The following is a 19,718-nucleotide window of genomic DNA, read 5'->3' as shown; positions in this document are numbered from 1 at the left end:
GGGATTTGACAATCTTGCAGATAACGTGCCTGCTTCCCGCCTTCGGTTGATCATTTTCCCTCATGGCTGACCGTAATTTCTTAGCTACTCTTAGCGGTGGTTCTGTCCCTGCTGCCCCAGGTAACGGGTGAGGGAGGGGGCCTTGCTTAGGTGCCCTGAGCAGGCTGGGGAAATGGGCCCCCCCCCCTTCACGGATTTCGTAGTGGCACAGTTTAGAAACTAGGAGTTTTTAAATTATAAACAGTTAAAAAAATAATCTGCAGCCAGATCTTTGAACTAGATCATTGGGTGTCTTTTTGTTTTGTTTTTGTTGTTTGTTTTGGTTTTAGAGGAGTGTCTGTGGAAGGGGAAGAATTAACAAAACGTTGAAAGGCAGTGTGAGTGAGAAAACCCTGAGTACCTGGGGCAGACCAGGATGGAAATTTGGAGCCGTCTCCATCTTTTCAGATGCTTTTTTTCAGCTAAGGGAAAGGAATAAAGGGAGGGGAAGCTTGGGAGGAAGAAGAAAAGTGAGAAAAGCAGTAAGGGAGGAGGAAGAAAAAAAAAAAAGCCGGCCCAGTCCCATCTTGAAGGTACAGAGAAAGTTTTTGTGAGGTGGAGAGAAAGAAACCCAAAAGCTGTTATGTACCCTAGGGATGCGCTTTTAGTGGGAATGGAATATGTGAGTGGGAAGGGAGGCACGGTGGCCTCCGGGTTCTCTCTCTTCCAGCAGTTGGGCGGTTGGCACCTCAATTTGAATTGCTGGGTGAGTAGTGGTGTGTGTGTGTGTGTGTGTGTGTGTGTGTGTGTGTGTGTTCCCATTCGTGTCCTTGCTTTATGGTCTTGACCATTAAAACTTTTGTGCTTTTTGAAAAAAAAAACCTCAGACGCCGAGAAAGGAAAAACAAAATGGGAATAAATGGTCAACTCAAGCTGTGCCCTTTCATGATGTACTTTGCAGAGCAGTTTTGCCGGGGGGGGGGGGGTAAAAAAAAGATGGGGTGGAGAGAACACTTAACTTTCATCACGATAACAGTTATATAGCCTCGCAGACCCAGCTCCCCAAGTGCGCGTAAGCTGGACTCTGGAAAAGGGTGGTGGGGTGTGGGGTTTCTTCTAACAAACGAATGTCTTTTCCTTCACCCACCAGGGAGGGCTCCTTTGGGAGAAAGAGAAGGGAAAAGGACATTGCCTCATAGAGGAGTGTGCTTTTTTCGAAGCTCGAAACATTTTTTTTTTTTTTGAGCAATCAGGTTTTTACAGTAGCAGCACTTGTGTAAACTGTGTATTTTAGTTTCATATTTAATGCCGACTTTCTGTAGGTCTGTCTTGAGTTGTATTTATTTTCAATCTCCAAATTTAGATGCTGGCCTTTTAGAGCTACAGTCTTGCTTGTGTTTGTATTTTTTTTTTTAATATAAAATGTGTTTTTGGAAACCTGAGCAAGGGGCTGATGACAGCCTGCTGCGCTGTTCCTGATGAGGAAGGCCTTTTCAGTGCCAATTGTGGGGCCAGGATGCACTGTGCTCGGTTGGACTGTTGGGTCAGCCCTTTGCCACAAGCTGTAAGGGCATCCTCTTGAATTTGGAGGTGATGCCTTCGTTATCTCCATTATTCCTTTCATTATTTGTGTTGTTGAAAGGCCGAACACAGAACCATTTACTGTAGTTGATCAGCTCTTAGAGTTGATATTTGGGGAAGAAGGAGTGATATACTACCAACTACAAGAGTCCTCGTGTTTTCAAAGTCACGACAAGCCTTGTTTGTTGTTTTAAAACACACAGGCCAGATAAGTTCTCCAGCCAAGCGTGAGGGGTGACCAATGTGTGCTTGGGTTTCCTTTCTGGTTGTGTGCACATTTCTAGCTCAGTGTGTGGCTGCTGGGTGGACTGCCCAGAAGTGTGGGCAGGGACTTCGGGCTGGCACTGCAGACGGATCGGTTGGGTTGGTGCACACTGCCCACCCAGCACAGTTTTTCATGTTTGAGATGGCTGAAAGGTTCTAGATCTTCATTTACGCGCGTGACTTAGGTTACTGGATGCTGCTCCCGCTGCTTTGGTGAGGGTTAAATCTCATTCTTGGTGTCTTGTAGGAAGGGAGTTACTTGAAAGGGTCATTTTCCGACTCCAGCCGTACAGATACTACGATCTTTGTATTGTCCCAACAGGCTGCCGCATCGGCATTTGCTGGAAGTGACACAGCCTGCAACCTTATATTCTGAGGGAAACCTCCCCTTTGTGGTTTGGGGCCGGTGGGGGGCCTGGCTGAGCTATGCAATGGAATTCTTCTGCAATATTTTGGAATGTGATGAAATCCTGACATGCCCTCCAGATTACATACTTGTGCACACATTTGAGGATTTAAAAAAAAATTGAACTTTGCCTGGGTCATTCCCCGTTGCCTTGAACTTGCAGCCCATCAGCTTGCGATCAGAGGGAGCAGCAGTAGTGTGCCCTCCTCACCCCGTCTGTGTCCTCACGTGTGTCAGTTACGGGCGCTGTGGGTGTCCAGTAGAGGACACCCTCGTGTGGGGCATGGACGGGACAAAGAAGAATGAGCGAGTCCATCCTTTTGCATTGTCCTCCTTTCACGCCTGTCTTTGCTGAATCCCCGCGGAATCCAGAGTTGGGGCATTCACGGCTTTCGGGCCGCCCAAAGATGGTCATGCCCCCTTTTGGGTTACCTGCTCTTTTCTTTTCTAGAGAAAGATTTACATGCTCTTTCAAGAAAACGGCTGTTTCTTGAGCTTTTAGCAGATGTCATGTCGCAGGCATGAATTTCAAATACTAAGGTTTATATTCGAAAGTTAGGCACAGGGTGTAGATGAAAAGCTAAAGACATTTTAATGCAACTGTTCATTGGAAATAAATTAGAAGGGTGGTATCAGATTCTGTTCACTACTTTTTTCTTGAAGTCCGCAGGATGCAATGACCATTATGTACTTACAATTTACTCTAAATCCAAAGTGGTGATTTCCTGTTCATCATTTGGGGATTCTGTAGATTTGGGGTTGTTGTGGGGGGGGTTGGAAGGGGGTGGGGAAGTGGCCTGGAAATAATTATTTCTTAAAAGTTGTTTTCAATTTTAGCTTTTGGAGTTCTGCATTTGGAGTGGGTTAGTTTTACCCCTGGCACTAGTTTGAAAATCTGCTCTCCCAGAAACAGCCGTACCCTCTTACCCAGGTCCCCAACATTCTCTGCCCTTTCGGACGCGTCACAAGACTGATTATGTTCATAGTAATCATTTAACTCCGAAGTAGGAGAGAAATACCTTGGAGGAAGGCGGGGCGGGGGAGTTGGCAGGTTCCTGGGAAATGTCTTAGGGGCCAAATGGCTGGTCCTCATCTCTGAGTCCTGGAAGAGGGGTAAGATGGGCAGAGCACCCCCTGACACTACAGGCCACTGCCATCCCCCGCTTCGGGATGCTGTAGCTTGGAGAGCTGCAGCAGGAAGAACGCTCTGGGAACTTACTGGTCAGGGCAGAGCTGGGACGGGACGGGAGGGGCAGGCCAAGACTTCAGCTTGCAAGTGCTTTCAAGGATAGTTGGGGTAGTTGGCGGAGGGGGGAGGGGCACAATAGGATGCTTTCTTTTTATTGGGAAGTCAATGAGAATGAGTGGAAATAAATTATGTTCAATGAACTTCACTGGAAGTAATTGTTCAAGAGCCTGTGAAAGCACGGCTTGGCCGGGCCAGGCCTTGGCCGCCACAGTCCCAAAGCCAAGCATCTGAAGCACATCTTCATTTCCCAAGTTGAAATGTTCCCCTTCGTGAGCCTGCTCCCGACCGACACCTCCAGGCCCAGCCCACCACTTCTTTCCTTCTTTTTGGGGATTAAAAAAAGGTCATTAAGAAGAGCTGAATTCGGCCCCCCAGACCCTCAGTGATTTGGCAATCTGTTTGGTGTGTTACCAGCTGCGTTGTTACACTGTTGTAGGGGCTGGGGTGGGGGGGAGGCCAAGGGCTTAGGGTGGTTTGAGTTAGTTCTATGTATATGCATGTGTGTGTGTGTGACAATTTGGATGGAAATTGACTGCACATTTACTCTCTCCCTGCCTGCCCCGTTCAATCATTTCCCCACAAGAAGAATTTTAATGCCCGTGTGAGTGCATGAGAAACTGTGAGTCTGCAGAATTTTGTAGCTGGCACAGAGAATCCTCTCTCTCCCCCTTCTTGCCGTCTAAATGGGTTTGGTGGGGGAGCGGGGAAGGGTCAGCCATCGCTAATGTACAAAACACAAAGGCAGGGCCCGGCTGCAGGCTCCCAGGTGCAAGCCTGTAACTTTGTAGCCTTGTGGCTCTAGGATTCCTGAGCAGCCTGGCCCGGTGATGTTGGCTGAGTGCTGAAGTCTGAGTGCTGAAGCCGTAGAGTGGGGAGGGGGGTGTTTCTTTTCTGCACCTCACAGCAGACCTCCTTTCTCTGAACCACCTCATTTCTCCAAGCAAAACTCAAACCCTGTGAAACCTTCTCTTTTTTATTTACCATTTTCAACAGGCAGTGCCATAGCCATCAATGGAAGACTTGTCCAGAGAAACAAAGCACCATTAGCTGGGGCAAGGCCTCCGAGGGGAGCTTTGTCCGATTGTGAATGCACCCCGGGCACTGCCCTAGATGGGTTCTTGCTGGCTGAGCGTCTGATAGCTGCAACTCTAGCGAGAGTAAAACGCTGGAAGAAACCCACTCGTCCCAGGGCGGAAGTGTGCCTGCCACCCCTGCCCTCTGTGTACGGGGGCTTTGCAGGATGCAACAGCATGGTGCTCACCTGCATCTTTGGGGTGGGAGTATGGGTGCAGCCTGGGTCCAGGTGGCTGTGTGTCTCCTTGAGGTGGTGCCATCAGCCGAAGTGGTTGCTAGTTACTGGGGTAACAGGTTGTCCAGGTTGGAGGTTTCCTTTACTGCCCATTCCTGCTCTCTGGCACTGTCTGGAAAAAAGCATTAGGGCTGCTTGAGTCATCAAGGGGTGGTTGGTGAGTGAGAAGCAGCCCCTCATTCATCCCTGGCCCCTCCTCTTCTCCAGCGTTCCATGGCTCCAGTGACGTGCAACATCCATTAAGGTGCCGTGAGTTGCCATTGGCCTTGGTGCAGCCATAGTAAGAGGCATCTGACAAATGCATTGGAGATGAGCTATAAACCCATTTTTTATATATATATCTATATCTATCTGTTTATCTACACACACACACACACACACACACACACACACAAACCTAGAGTGAACAGTGTCCCCTCCTGATGCTGATTTCAGACCCCACAAGGCTGCTAACCTAAGACCACTGAAGACCTTCCATAGATCCACCCGGGGGAGGGGAGAGGGCTGACAAATGCTCCCCAGTGCTGCTTTTGTTTTATTGTGCTGGACTCGTAAAGGCACTTTCTGGCCCCATTTTTCCTTTGCAGAAAGGGAGAGCAATAGGGGAGCATTGAAGAGGAGGGCCAGCAGAGAGGCCAGGGCTAGCGATGGCTCTATTTGTTTTCAGCGTGCGTTGATTAATAGGTTGCGAGGTGAATGGCAAGCTTTCATTCATTCCCTTGGGTTCCCCACAGTTGCAGAAGGTTGAGGGGCTGGAGTCAGAGGAGGGCTGGCAGGGGGGTCTAGAGTGCCTGACTCGGTCTTTCACTTGCCAGGTTCCAAATCATGAGCAGTGTTCGGATGGGTGTGTGGGCGCTTGGCGAGGAGGGTGGCATGGCCAAGTTGCAGGGCATCATGCTTAAGGGTTCTTGAGAGGTCAAAGGTCAGCCACAGGGGCACCTCCTCTACACTCCTCCCTCACCCTCCACCCCCAATGTAGCTGCAGGAATACTTTGGGCGGAAAGGCTTTGTGTCCTTTGAGGGCTAGTAAAGGCCTCTTTCTTTATCATTTAACTATTCAATGCTCCAAACCCGCAGAGCTCAGTGAACAGAACCGGGAAAGGCCCTGCTTTGGGTGACAGTTGTTTCTCCAGGGAGAAGGCAGAAAGCCCTAATAATGTAAAGTCAGACGGGGGGGGGGTTTGCTCCCTTTTAAACAAATACTGTCTACTCCGTTTAATGGGCTCAGTTTTTGAGCCGACTTTTGTTTTGGTTTCTGGTCAGCTAGAACTGACCGCATACAGTGTGTTCCTATCACCAGAGTCCTGCTGGGCCCTACAATTAGCTTGTCTGATTTGAGAAGCAGAGGCATTTCATTGTATGTCTTTACGTCCCTGCCTCCCATAGTCGGCCACGTGCTACAAAAACCCCTTGTAAAAAAAAAAATACTTGGAGCCCTGTGGCAAGGGGGTCCGGGTTTTGAGGCAGGGAACGAGGAGCCAGTCCTAATCTCTGGGGTATTTGGGTGGCAGTGCAGGAGAACACTGCTTGCTAAGACTGGTCTAGGTTCCAGAGGTTGGTAGGTGGGGGTCCGGGGACTGTCCCCATTGTGAGTCCAGATGCATCTGTATCCAGTTGGGAAGACTGGCCCAGGCTGAGTCCAGGGAGTGCGGCTCACTCCACCAGCACAGCATGGGACCCGGTCCCAGTACCAGTCTCTGCAGGCACAGTGGGGCTGAAGTCAGGCAGGTGGTTGTGCAACCCCCGGAAACGCCACCTTCCAAGGCCTGAGACTCAGTAGATTTCCTCACCTGCTCTGTGGAATTAATAACAAATGCCAGCTACTTCCCAGGTTTGTGGTGGGGACTCAGAGAACAGAGTGTGCTGCCGCAGCACGGAGGCAGGGCCCAGAGCCCAGGCTCCACTGAGCGGTGGCCACAGTGAGCTGACTGGCGAGCTTCAGGAACAGCAGTGGGGCCGTGCTCATCTCCCTGGCCTGCCGTCAGATCATCTAGGCGGGGGTGCAGGGAGGTTCCACGGGCGAGCTTCAGGTGCCGATGGTGCGGGTGTGTGCGGGCAGCTGTGACACAGGTCCCCGAGCTTGTGTGGAAGATTTCATGAAGCTCTGCTGTTTCTGTAGCTCAGAGACACCTAGTGTCCACAGTCTGACGGGTTATATTACCAGTAGCTTGGACTCTCCAGGTAGTCGTGGCCCGTGGCCACCACCAGCATGGCCTTGAACGTTGTTAGTTGGCCATCACTGGAGGTGTGATTCTTGTCCCGCCAGGCAGTTTTGAAGCTGCATTTAATATTTTGATAAAGCAGTTGCCCAGAAGGCACCTGGTTTTGTGTTGCAGGTGTTTACCTTAAACACTGGAGTCTGTTTGTAAGAAGATGAAAAGGGAGGAGATGGGTGTTCCAGGCTCTTGGTTCCACCACCCTCCAAGCACAGGCGGCTGCTTTCGTTTAGATTCCTTGGTGCATTTCTGGAGGCCTATCTGTGCCCCTCCCCCAAGAAGGGGCTTCTTACTTCTGCATTTTCTTAGGGTGGCACAGCTTACCCAGTTCTTAAAGAACTGTTTAAAAGTGGGAGCTGCTCAGAGAGGAGGTCTAAGGGGCATTTCCTATTTGGGTGGTTTTGTGTTTCATTTCTATCAGCTCTTACTTCCAGGCCCTCAGCTGACTCTGGGAGGATCTTGGTCATCTTGAATTATGTTTATTTAACATTCAGCTCTTCTGTGGTAGTCTTATGAGCATAATAAAGTGACTTTTTTTCAAAAGAGATAATGAACTGCATTTGTGAATTAAATATCACATTTTAAAGAAGGGCACGCACCTGAGGAAGGCGGGGTGGCTACGAAACACCCCTATCCTCTTGTCCTGTATCGAACATCCTTACCTTTGCAACCAGCCATGGCTGTGTGTCCCCACTGTGACTTCAATGAGATGAGATGGGAGGGGCAGTGAACCTCACCCTCATCATGCACTCAATGTTAGTGTTCATTTGGTGCTGTTTTCAAAGCTCTCTTTGCACTACAGTAGCCGTGTGCCAGGCACTGTGCTAAGCCCTAGGCAGGCATGATCCCTCAGTTTTTCCCGCAGCCTTATGAGGTGAACACAGTTCTTATCTGTAGGTCTCAGACGTAGAAACAAAATCCTGGCAAAGTAGAATTTAAACCCAGTCTTCCATGCATTCACAGATTTACCCCTGATCACTGTGTGCATACAGTGGGCTCTAACACCATTAAGGCCCTGTGATAGATCACAGGGTATTAGACTAGATGGTTTCTGAAGAATGCCCCCGCCCCGCCAGCTCTGTTCTGTGATTCTGTGTAGACTCCCTGTAAAGAGCATTGTCGTTGGCTGAAATGGATCTGCGAAGTTGGCTCTCTCTTCTCTTCTGAAAATACTTGCAGTTGCAATTTGATGGTTCTTATGCAATTTATGAGATTGTGCTCATCACTCCCACAGGCTGGGCATGGTAAGGGATGCAGAGTTCTAGAAAACACAGTCCCTGTCCTTAAGGAACTTAGTCACAATAGGGCCAGGGGAGGTGCACGTGTAACCCCAGTAATGGGCATAACACAGCATAGGAGGAAAAGACTGTGGGGTCCTGGGGCCGGAGAGACACGCGCATTTTCAAGAAGAACATCCTGCTGCTATAAAAAGCAGTCCAGGTACAGGCGGGTCCAGGGCGAACAGCAGTTAGGCCCTGGTTTTTGCGTCTATTCCTGTCTTCCTGCGAGGCTTGGGGAGCCCTCAGCCTGGAGAGACTTGTGGCTGTATTGTTCATAATGACCTGCCTGGCGTGCAGTCGTGATCAGAAAAGAGAACCATGGCTGTTTTCCTTCCTAGAGGAACCAGTTAAAACTTCAGATTCCCTCCACTCCTCCCACTCCACCCCATGCTTTATAAAGTTCTGGCTGAAAGGGGGGGAAACGGGTTTGCCAGGTTCAGGTGTGCACAGTAATATGAGGGCGATGGCAGCCAGGACAGGGGCCCAGCTTCTATTGGATTCACCTTCATACATATATCCAAGGGACCAGGAGAATTCATCTTCAAATTCTGGATATAGTCAATTCACTCCAGTGTTGCCCAAGAGCCTTTTGCTGGACGAGCAGAGAAAGATCCCCCTCATGTCCTGTTAGCCTTGCTCAACTGACAACCAGGGTCAGCATTTTTGTACTGCAGACAAAGCCACGTCATCGGCAGCTTCTCCCCAACACTAACAGTAACTAACGGTGATGATACACCATCATCCCGGTACTCGCCTCGTGGTGGGGTTTGTGTTGGTGGTTCTCTTTCACACTGGGACTTGGCTGGACTCGGGTCTCTTATAACCTGCCAGGGTCCTGCGTCCGGACCCACTGCCTCCCGTCTGTACTGAGACCTCCTAGGATCAGGGATTGGAACTGTGAGAAGCATCCTGAGAGAGGCTCCGCTGGGCCAGGGTTGAGACTTGCAGATTTCACTGCCCACGCCTGGCTCTTCTGCCTGCTCCCGAATTCACACCCTTGCTTTCCTCCCTTGTGTGTGGCAGTCCATTCCCTGCAGTTCTTCAGCCTCTAAGTAACAGCCCCTCCTGGGCTGTCTGTGGCTCTTCCCTCTGGCCCCACAGTTTTCTTCCACTTGACTTTAAACCGTCTGCGACTGGTCTGCTTTCTTTCATTTCAGTGGGTGTGTATCTTTCCAACAAAATAGAAAACTTCTGGAAGGCAGCAACAGTCGTTTGTTTCTCCTCTTGATGGTCTCCAACTCCCTGTGACCGTGTCTGCCCCTTTCCCTCTCCACCCCAGCACACAGTGGGCACTTACTTGTTGGTGACTTTTCAAGCTGTCCTAGACAGAAATGGTCCCCTAAAGGAATCTGAAGGGCATGTCCACAAGCCTCGAGCTGTGGCCCTTCCAGACCTTCCAGTTGCTGACTGAAGGCCAAGTTACTCCGCTCCAGAACTCCCTCTGCTCTGGAGTTTTTAATCTCACTGCTTTGGCCGCACACTGATAACTCCCAGTACAAATCTCCTGTGAGCGACTGGCTAGCCTCTTTCTCCCAAAGACTCCGGTTGTTTATGGGTGTCACTGAAGCAGGCTGTTGAAAGTGTTGACCTCTTTTTCTTGTGGGTTTTTTTCCCCTTCCTGGAGCATCAAGAAGGCCATATTTTTCTTTCCAAACATACTCATGAGAAAGTTAGAAGCACCTCTTAAAGATGCCTTTCCCTTCGTTATCTCTGTTAGGAAATATGTTTTCTATGTAACACCCCTTCCTCTCCTATTTAAAAAAAAAAAAGGAAGGCTAAGAGGAAAAATATGGAGAAATGGAAAAATATGGAGAACTAACTGCTTGGTGGTCCCCGAACTGGGGAGGCGCTAGTGAGCAGCACTGGCCTTCACCCCTTTTCTTTCAATGCAGTTCCTTTTCCTTGATGTTAATGCAAGTTGTGCCTTCCTAAAAGTAATAAAAGGAAATGAAGACGCGATCTGAAATGAAACTTGACTCTAATCCATTCATCATCTAATACTAGCCTCTTTATCTTCCCTGGTACCTAATCTGGTTAAATGTCCCTGTTGTAGGATTTTAGTGAAAATCCCCTAGTGGGAATAGGGTTTTTTGCAATTGGATTACTCTCAGTAAATGGCCCAGTAGTTCGCTTGTTTCAGCTTAATTTTTTTCTTTGTGATCTTGCTGGGCTAAGTTATAGCCTCGTGTAGTGGAAGGGGAGGGAGTGGGCCGAGAGTGGGGAGGGAGACGGACAGGAGGATAATTTGGGAAGGTCTGGTTGTGGCAATGAGAAAAATCTTTAAAATGCTTTTCTTTACTCCCCTGCTTCTCTCCTCCTATCCACCGTTCCCAAACCTAAAAATGCCTGTACTTTGGTTTTCTAGAACTGCCCGCTTCTAAAATGCGTATCTTTTATTAGCCCAATTCATCATCATGCAGTTAATTTATTAGATTTCCCTGATGGCTTCCTAATGAAATCCTAATGAATCAGGGCTGGTGTAATCTGCATAAACTGCGAAGCAGTGCTTGCCTGGCAGTTTAGAGCTTTCTGATAAAGCTCACACTCCCACCCAGGCCAGGGGTGGGGCTTTTCATCTGTGCTCCCTGTTGCTTGCTCCCTGGTGCTAGGGGACAGGGGGAGGGGTCAGGAGCCAGGAGGTGGTGGGTGAGAGGCTGGGTGGGTGGGATTTGGGCCCTTCCAGGTTTCTTGTAACTGGAGGTTTTCCTAGCCAGTCCCCTGCGAAGACAGTCTGCCTCCTGAAGGTCCCTCTGGTGGGGCCTTGGGGTAGGAGATCCGCCCCCCCCCATACTGTGCAGGAACACAGTGTGCTTGGGAGATTTGAGTGCCCACTTCCAATTTGCCTGCCGATGGGGGAAGTGCAAACTCTTGGGCTTCACGATCGGGTGGCAGAGGTTGAAACTGAAGCGTGCCTGCCCAGAGACCTGTCTCCACCTGTCTGTTATTTTGAATGCGTGGATTGGGGCGGGGGCTATGGGACAGAACTGAGTGCTGCTTATAAAATGCAAGTGGGAGGGTGTGGGTAGGGGAACCCATGGGCCCTGTGCCATTGGGAACCTAGCCTCATGGTGCCTCTCTCTGCTCCTCTCCTCCCCACAGTCGAACAAAGTGCCCGTGGTGCAGCACCCTCACCATGTCCACCCTCTCACGCCTCTTATCACGTACAGCAATGAACACTTCACCCCAGGAAACCCGCCTCCACACTTACCAGCTGACGTAGACCCCAAAACAGGTAGGCCATGTGCTCGGTGCCAAGAGGGCTTGCTGGTCCCAGGGACCTGCATTGGGAGGGGCTGTGGGGAGGGCATCTGGTTCCTCTCCTGGGTATTGAAAAGGAAGTTCTTAGGGGAGGCCAGGGCCTGCTGAGGGACTGGTTTCTCTCCTGGGAGGGCCATTTGTCCTGCTGAAGGTCAGTCTGGGTACGCTGGGGGGGCGGGGGGGGGGCTTGGGAACCTGTCCTCAAACTGACAGGGGAGGGTTAGGGTTAGGCGTTATCTCATGGGCTCCTTTCTGAGTTTTTCGGGAATGAGTACAAGAGCCCTAAGGCCATGGCTCCCCGAAGTCCTGGTCTCCTAAGTGGCTAAGGGACTCCAGTCACTTGATGATGGCTTTGGTGCAGCTTCAGGAAACCACACTGCTGGGCCCTGCGTTCTCCGTGCTGATCTACTTAGATTCTTCCTTCCCTGCACCATCCTGGGTGTTTTCCAGCCCATTTTACATATGGGAAAACTTAACCCCAGGAATTTTTCAGTGTGGCCAATAGGATCTCGGCAGGTGTCCTTCCATCTTACCCTTCAGCCTTGTTTTCCATCCCTGCTCTTTCCCAAAGGGGAGGGAGAGAACCCGCAGCAAGATTTAAAGCCACAGCTCTCGGTGGGGTGGTCTGGGCAGAGAGCATCTTGCTGGCTGGGGTTTCTCTTCCCAGCTAGTTCATTAGAAGGATGAAGTTGTTTGTGTCACTTTGTCGGAGGGCATTGGTGGGTGCTGGGCAGAGGTAGGCTGCCTGTTGGGGCTGCCTTTGCCGCCCCTGAATGAAGCTGCACGTCAGCTGGTGTTCAGCAGTCTCCGATCACTCCTCTTGCAGGGGCTTAGGGGATGAGGACCAGCCTGGCTTGCCCTGCTGGCGGAGGCCCTCAGGCTCCAGGCTGCAGGAGTAAATGGCAGCATGAACGTCTCATTTAAATAATGGTAGTACAGGGAATAGCTTTTAAATGGTTATCGTAAAACATATGATTAACGTCTGTGGCCTGTTTACTTTTCCTCTGTGAACATTCTTTCAAGTGTGCGAATGGCTTGGTGTCGAGTCCAAGCCCAGCTAATCCGTTTGCTTTTTGTAATGGAGAGAAAATAATGTCTGCATGAAAATGTCACCCGGGGAGACTTAATTTACAGATTAAAAGCTTCCTGAATGAATTTTAAAAAATGAAATAGTTTTCATCCACCAACTCAGTTCTCATTCCCTTCAATACTGTTTGATTTCTGAAATATTATTCCCGTGGCTTCCCACTTGCGCTAGGGAGACCAGCTCCTCAGTGTCAAAACCGCTCCCGGCGTCCTTGCTTTCTAAGACTTGCTCTCGGGATGGTCTCCCTCGGAATCTGGGAGTGCTGTGTCGTGCACCCTCGAGGTTCGGCCCCCACCCAGCACCTGCGGAGGCCCTTAGCTCCCTGCAATTCAGCGGTACCTCCTCAGCAGGTTAGCTCACACTGGTGACTCTGTCCTTTAGTGTCTAGAACTGAGTATACCAGGTTCCCAGCACCTCTGTCAGTTCCAGTTTTTCCTTGGATAAGATGGCATGGCCTTGGGTGAGGTCCCCTTGTAGCCCGTCTTCTAGGCTGGGGCGGAAACATTCTAGAAGCTCGAGCTTTTTTGAAAGACATCAAAAAGTATGTCAGAAACCAGAGCACCTCTTGTGCAGGTAAGTCATTAGAATTCAAAGGAGTGGAGGGGCAAATTGTGAGAGCAAAAGGAATTAATATTACTTGACCAGCCCTGGCTGGTGTAGCTCAGTGGATTGAGTGTGGGCCTGTGAACCAAAGAATCGTGGTTCGATTCCCAGTCAGGGCACATGCCTGGGTTGCAGGCCAGTTCCCAGCAGGGGACCCACGAGAGGCAACCATACATTGATATTTCTCTCCTTCTCTTCTTCCTTTCCCCTGTAAAGATAGATAGATAGATAGATAGATAGATAGATAGATAGATAGAATCTAAAAAATATATTACTTGCCCATATGTGCCATGCCCTTTGGATTTAAAAATAATTTTTAAAAAATTACACTAGTCACATGAGACAGAAGTACCCTAGGTGGCATTTCTGAGTCTGTCCGCGTTCACCTGGTACGTCGGTCCGTCTAGAACAGTAAACCAGCTTTTCACACCAGGGTAGAGGGATGATGAGAGGAGACTTGACCGACACCCGTCACACTCATGATTGAGGCAAGAACCTCATGCTAGGATCACGGATGAGATGTCTCCCTGCATCCTTTTTTTATTCCCATCTCATGATAGTCTGTTCTCTCCTTCTCTCCCTCTTTTGTACCTGAAACTCGGCTGCTGCTCCCAGGAATCCCACGGCCGCCGCACCCTCCAGACATATCTCCGTACTACCCGCTGTCACCCGGCACCGTGGGACAGATCCCCCATCCGCTAGGATGGTTAGTACCACAGTAAGCAGTTCCATTTTTTAATTTTCTTTTTGTTTCTTACATGGGCATGCTTATTATTTCTTCTGTGCATGTACGTGTGTGTTTCAGAAGTCAGGGTTGGTGGGGGAGGGCAGTGGGGGGCGTGGGGAAAGTACCTGTTGAGCTGCCCTGTGGGGGAGAGGGCAGTCGAAAGCCATTCAGTGGGTTATGTAGGAAGAGGGTGTTGATCCTCAGCATTCTGGGCCCATGGGCTTAAAGGCTACAGGTTCGTCTCTGTGAACAGGGTACCCGTAAGATACTTTGGGAATCGCAGAAGGCGCTTGTGTCCAGTGAAGCTGATCTTGGCTCTGCTGCTGGTAGCAGCCCCGTCCGCAGTCCTGTCGTCCTGTCCTCCTGTCCTCCTGTCACCGCAGTGAGGCAGCAGAACAGGAACAGACACAGCCTAGTTTGAAATCCAGGGGTGGCAGTGGGGGTTAGACTCCCATACCCCCGAGTCCCCAGCCCCATCACAACCCTGGCTCTCCAGGTTGAAACCAGGAGTGGAGAGTTTTGTCTGTTGAGAAGCTCCGTGTTGTTTAACCAGCGTCTGTCTGCAATTCTGCGTGATAAGTGCGTCACCTAATTATGAAGGGTGGGGGTGGGGCAGCTAGGGTCTCACCTCAGCCCCAGTGCCCCGAGGTACCAGGACTGTCAGGCTGCCTTTGGCCGTTTGTCTTCCCATCACCCCACTTTGCTTTTACAGTATGACCATTAGCCTTCCTTGGACAACTTTAAAATGTGTTTTAAAATTGGAGTGGAAAGGCCTTTAATGCAAAAGCATACTGTATGTGTGTGTGCATGCCTATGTGTTTTGTGATTGTGTGTTTTGTGTATGTATTTTGGCATGTTTATATGATGTGCATGTGGTCTCTACTGTTTAAAAAACACAGGACAATTTGTTGAATCTTAACAGGAATAAATCCTGGTAAAACCATCAAGGCTGGGTCTTGGGAAGATGGCCTTTCATAGCCTTGAGGAAGATAGAATTTTGGAGAGGTTTCCCACCCTCCACCCTCATTCTACCCTTATTTCACATTAATTTTTTAAAAACTGCCTGTATTATGTTGTAGCTGTGCCAAATACCATCCCCGAGCGTAGTTTCTGTTTATTGTTTTCTTCCTAACTTTGTTTGGGCAGGTAGACATGGGCCATGAACGTGAGCTTGTCTGCCATTTTTTCTTCATGGACGGGGCCAGTCCTCGAACAGTTCTCGTTGCTCTGTTGAGCTGATGGGAAGATACTTGAAGGCTAGATAAAAAGGAGTAGCCAACTCAGACAATCCTCTGTCAGAAAAAGTTGTGTGTCTTTCATGAGGATGCTATTTTGCATGTTGCTGTATTTTTTAATTATTGTAATGAGGTGTGATTGTCTATTGGTTACCCACAATTCTTCTTGGGGACTCTCCCCCCGGTAACTCTTGTCAACACTTGTTAATTTGACAAAAGGCTACAAATTAAGCTCTGTTAATTTAATGTTTTCTCACCGAGATCTAAATACCGAAAGAGGCCCAAAGCGCAACTGAAGTCCTTTGATTCACTGTACTTTATTTTGGTATAAATTTACATTCATTATTGTTTTCCTTTGGATGTGTAGCCCTCAATTAGTGTGATGGCTCCATTAAAGCAAGTGAGACTTCGCCTTTAATTATTACAACAAAACACCTAGTTTCAGCTTGGGGAGAGGGTCTCTATTGACATAAGCAGAGGTTATAAAATTTAATTAGCCATTCCTATCAGATTTATGGCATTCAAATTGTTCTGTGTTTCTTCCCTTTGATCCTTCCTGTACAATCCCCAAGATTTTTGTTCTGATCAAATGAGAATAAAGCTTACTGTGCGGAGAGAACTTCTCCTTTTTCCTTTTTCTTTTCCCCACCCCCACCCTTGGTGGCACTCGCTCACTTGGTACCCCCTTCTTTGTAGGCAAGGTCAGCCAGTGTACCCAATCACGACAGGAGGGTTCCGCCACCCCTACCCCACAGCTCTGACTGTCAACGCTTCCATGTCCAGGTGAGTTCTGAGAACTGTGGCTGTCGGCCCAGGCCTTGGGTGACTTCTCAGGAAGTTCTCTGGGTTGCCACCAAGCCATCCGGGGACCGCTGTGACTGCTGTGACTGCAGGTTCTCATGCTATAAGACCCATCTTGCATCAGGCTTTCCTCCTAGAAAATACTGAAAAATTACTCTGACCTTCCCAAGTAGGTGATGGTGAAATTTCGAGGTTAGATTTTTGAGCCAGTCCACCGAACACTATTTTTTGTAAGAGTTTCAGAAACCAGGAAGAAGGAGTTAGAACACGCAGAGCTTTTTAAAGTGTTGTTTCTCTGTTGCCTGTGCTGGGTAAGGAAGGAAAGGGTGGAGGTGCTTTGACCATCATACAAAGAAGAGTTTGAGGAAAGGTTACATTGGTCTTTTCAAAGTCAGGTGCTGCAGTGTAGATAAGAAAGGATACCCCCCTCTAAAGTCGAGTTGGCCAATAGAAGTACAAGGTGAGTCACACGTTGGATTTTAAGTTTTCTAGTAGCCGTATTTAATAAATGGTTTAAAAAAACAGGTGAAATGATTTTCAGTGATACATTTATTCAATCCAGTACAGTCAAACATTATCATTGACATGGTATATCTGTAAAGCGATTATGAATGAGACTTTGTATTCTTTTTTGTGCTAGGTTTTGAAATCTGATCCATATTTTCTACTTACAGCGCATCTCATTTTGAGCTGGCCAAATGTCTTTCTTCCTTTTATTTATTTATTTTTAGACAGAGGGGAATGGAGGGAGAAAGAGGGAAACATCAATGTGTGGTTGCTTCTCATGTGCTCCCTACTGGGAACCTGGCCCACAACCCAGGCATGTGCCCTGACTGGGAATCGAACCAGGGACCCTTTGGTTCAAAGGTTGGTGCACCATCTACTGAGCCACACCACCCAGGGCTGAACTGACCAGGTTTCAGGCACTCAGTAGCCACATGTGGCTGGTGACTACCATGTTGGCCTGCAGCTTTAAATCTCTGAAAGTTGAAAAAAGCCACGTGTGTGTAAACATTCATATCTTTAGCATATAAATACATACATAGCAAGCACACACATGTGGATGCTTGTACCTGGATCTTTCTAATCCCACACTCTCCTTTTCTTCCCTTTAATTAATTCTGGCTAATTTTTCAGTGACTGCTAGTTTATTTACAAACTGGTTGGCAGCAGTCTGTTTAAGTAGTTACTAATTGCTCCTAATGATAGTTTTATTTTCTCTTCATCTGATTTTCAGTCAAGTTAATTAAATCGGTGGAGGTTTAGACTTTCCTGATGGGCTGCAACAACTAATCCATTTTGATGATGGCACACAATTCAATTAGCATGCATTACACGGCAGAGATGCTGGCATGGATGCCGACCCCAGCCCCCTCCCCCTGTCTCCCTGGCCAACCTGGGAGCCCGGGTCCAGAGGGAGGGCTGGAAAGACAGGCCAGCACGTTCTTTTCTGTACTTACAGAACAGTGATTTGGGTCAGGGAAAGAGTAAAAGTCACATTCATTAAGAAAAGCCAACTGTAGCATATCTAACATCTGTAATTATGCCACGGATAGGAGGCAGTTATCAAGACCTGTCCCCCACGTGGGGAGAGATGATGCCAATTTCCAAATGCACACCAGCCTTGGTTAGGCAGGAGAATCCTTGTGTCTTCTCCTCTCCAGCGAGGAGAGGAAGGGTGTATTCATTAAATAATGTCATCACAACCTCACAAAGCATCGGAACGAATGGCGAGCCTCCCAGGAGAAAAGCTGATTCCGAGCAGCTGATAATCACAGCTCGCCCTCCCTCCATCCAGCATTTATATAATGTACCTGGTTGCTTTTCATGTTTGTTTATTCGGTGCATTCCAGGGGTTAAAAGTGGTAAAGCAATCATAGGATAGGGATTGGGGTTAAGCTTATTGATTGAATTATCATTAGGAGGTTAGTGGATGACTTATTGGTGGGCAGAGGGGGGTGGAGGAAAGGAAGGGAGGGGTGGGAGGAAAGGTTAGGGGCTCTGGGTGCAAGGGGGAGGAGGCGATTCCCCAGGTAGGCCTTATGAAAGGTAGCTAGTTAAAAAGCGTATACAGCAAATTAAATACATTATTGTGGTAATGGAGCGACAGAAGTATAGGTCTATTATACTTATGGCAGTTATAGGAAATGTAGGCAGCTTGCCCTGTTCCAGAGCACCCTTTGATATTCATTCTATTCAGCAGCGGGGCCAGGACTTCTCAGAATTAAGTGATGGGTCATTATACTTTAAACACCATGGAGAAGCCTAGATTGGCAATTAAACAGCTCTTGCTGACACTCACTTGTGCCACCCTGTGACCCCCTTTAGATTGAGATGTTGGAGCTCCGGGCCCTCAGCCTGCTAAATTGGCGCAAGGCTCTTCTCCTGACGAGAGCGGGCTCTGAAATCTGCCGACTTCAAAGGGAGAGAGATCATGTATAAACCATAATGTGGGTGCACCGTGGCTCACAAAAAATAAGGCAGGAAGAGATGAAATGTTACAAGTGCAAGGGGGGAAATGAGAGAATAATGACAAACCTAATGCAACTCAAAGCTGGATTGTTGCACAGGAAAATGCATCCTACTGCTTGTGCATAAAATCAAGGCCAGCAGATGACATCCAGTTAACAGAAACGTGTCAACAGTGAAATAAAGTGAGAGTGAGTAAGAGAGAAGCCCCTGAGACAGCCAGAAACAAAAATTAGTTGTCCTTAACAAGTTAAGATTCTGGCTTGGAGCCATGAAAGCAGACGGGGGCATATAATGAGCTGCTTAGAATTTTTAGGGTGTTTATTGCATTTCATGAAACAGTTGTCTGCATAAAGGAATTTCTTAAGGAAGGTATGCATATAGCACCCCCCCCCAAAAAAAAAAACCCACAGAGACTCTTTCTCTGCTGTCCATTTTTCAGATTATATGAGTGTAAGTAGGTCGTGTTTGTTCTTCATGCTGCACTGGAAATTTTTCTTCACCTAAAAATGTACTCAAACTGTAGTGTCTCCTTATGGTATTTGACACACACACACACACACACATTTTTATCTTGCTCCCTCGCCCCCTCCCCCACTTTTCTCTGTTTAGTCTGTACACATATTCTCATTCAATAGGAAGGGAACATACGTATTTGAGGAATGTGAGGCCTATAAAATCCACAGTAAAATCTGCCTCTGCACCCAACCCTTTATCCAAGGGCTTCTGAGAACACACATTCTCAACTCAGGTTTCTTCAGAGGTCTCCAAGCGTTGGGAAGGAACAGGGTATACACGGGGAGCCCGAGCGCTTCCCAGGGGTTTGCTTTTTGCTTTCCATTTTTTCCAGGGAAAGGGGGTGGAGGTTGTTTGCTTTTTTTCTCTCTTATTCTTATATTCATTTATATTCTCTCTCTGTTTTTCTTTTAGGGTGTGTTTTTTTCTTCTTTTATTTTTTAAACCCTAAAAGGACTCGCATGACTTTTATTAAATCATGGCATTCATACCAAACTTTGATACTGGCTTACATACGGCAGGGGCAGGAGAGGGCCATATTGGGTTGGAATTTCTGTGATTCTTGGCCCATGTCACTTACTGGTTTTTTCTCAGTTGCTCTGTACAGATTCAGTCAGTACTTTCATTTTTGTCATTTTTCAGCTTAACATGTGTCACACTATTTTGGTTACATGGAAATTATTTCCATCTTCTATCCACCTATGGAAAGAACCTGGTAAATAAATACAGGAGCCTTTT

General features: G+C 48.2%; 1 protein-coding gene across 34 annotated transcripts in view; it reads left to right on the top strand.

Annotated features, from left to right (window-relative positions):
- Nucleotides 1–19,718, top strand: part of TCF7L2 (transcription factor 7 like 2) — a 185,261-nt gene that overhangs the window by 148,272 nt on the left and 17,271 nt on the right. For 29 of the 34 annotated variants that reach the window (XM_037063902.1, XM_037063900.1, XM_037063901.1 and 26 more), the window contains 3 exons: nt 11,384–11,516; nt 13,848–13,950; nt 15,891–15,977. In XM_037063902.1, the coding sequence (XP_036919797.1) occupies nt 11,384–11,516; nt 13,848–13,950; nt 15,891–15,977 (323 nt within the window). Of the gene's footprint in view, nt 1–312; nt 746–11,383; nt 11,517–13,847; nt 13,951–15,890; nt 15,978–19,718 lie in introns of those variants that run through there. The other 5 variants (XM_037063897.1, XM_037063911.1, XM_037063928.1 and 2 more) reach the window with 2 other exon arrangements.

The sequence above is a fragment of the Sturnira hondurensis genome, unplaced genomic scaffold (genome assembly GCF_014824575.4).
Source record: "Sturnira hondurensis isolate 20B ecotype Veracruz unplaced genomic scaffold, ASM1482457v3 Scaffold0014854, whole genome shotgun sequence".
NCBI classification, from domain to species: Eukaryota; Metazoa; Chordata; class Mammalia; order Chiroptera; family Phyllostomidae; genus Sturnira; species Sturnira hondurensis.
Note: the sequence above shows the minus strand (reverse complement) of the source record. Positions and strands in the feature narration are given on the sequence as shown.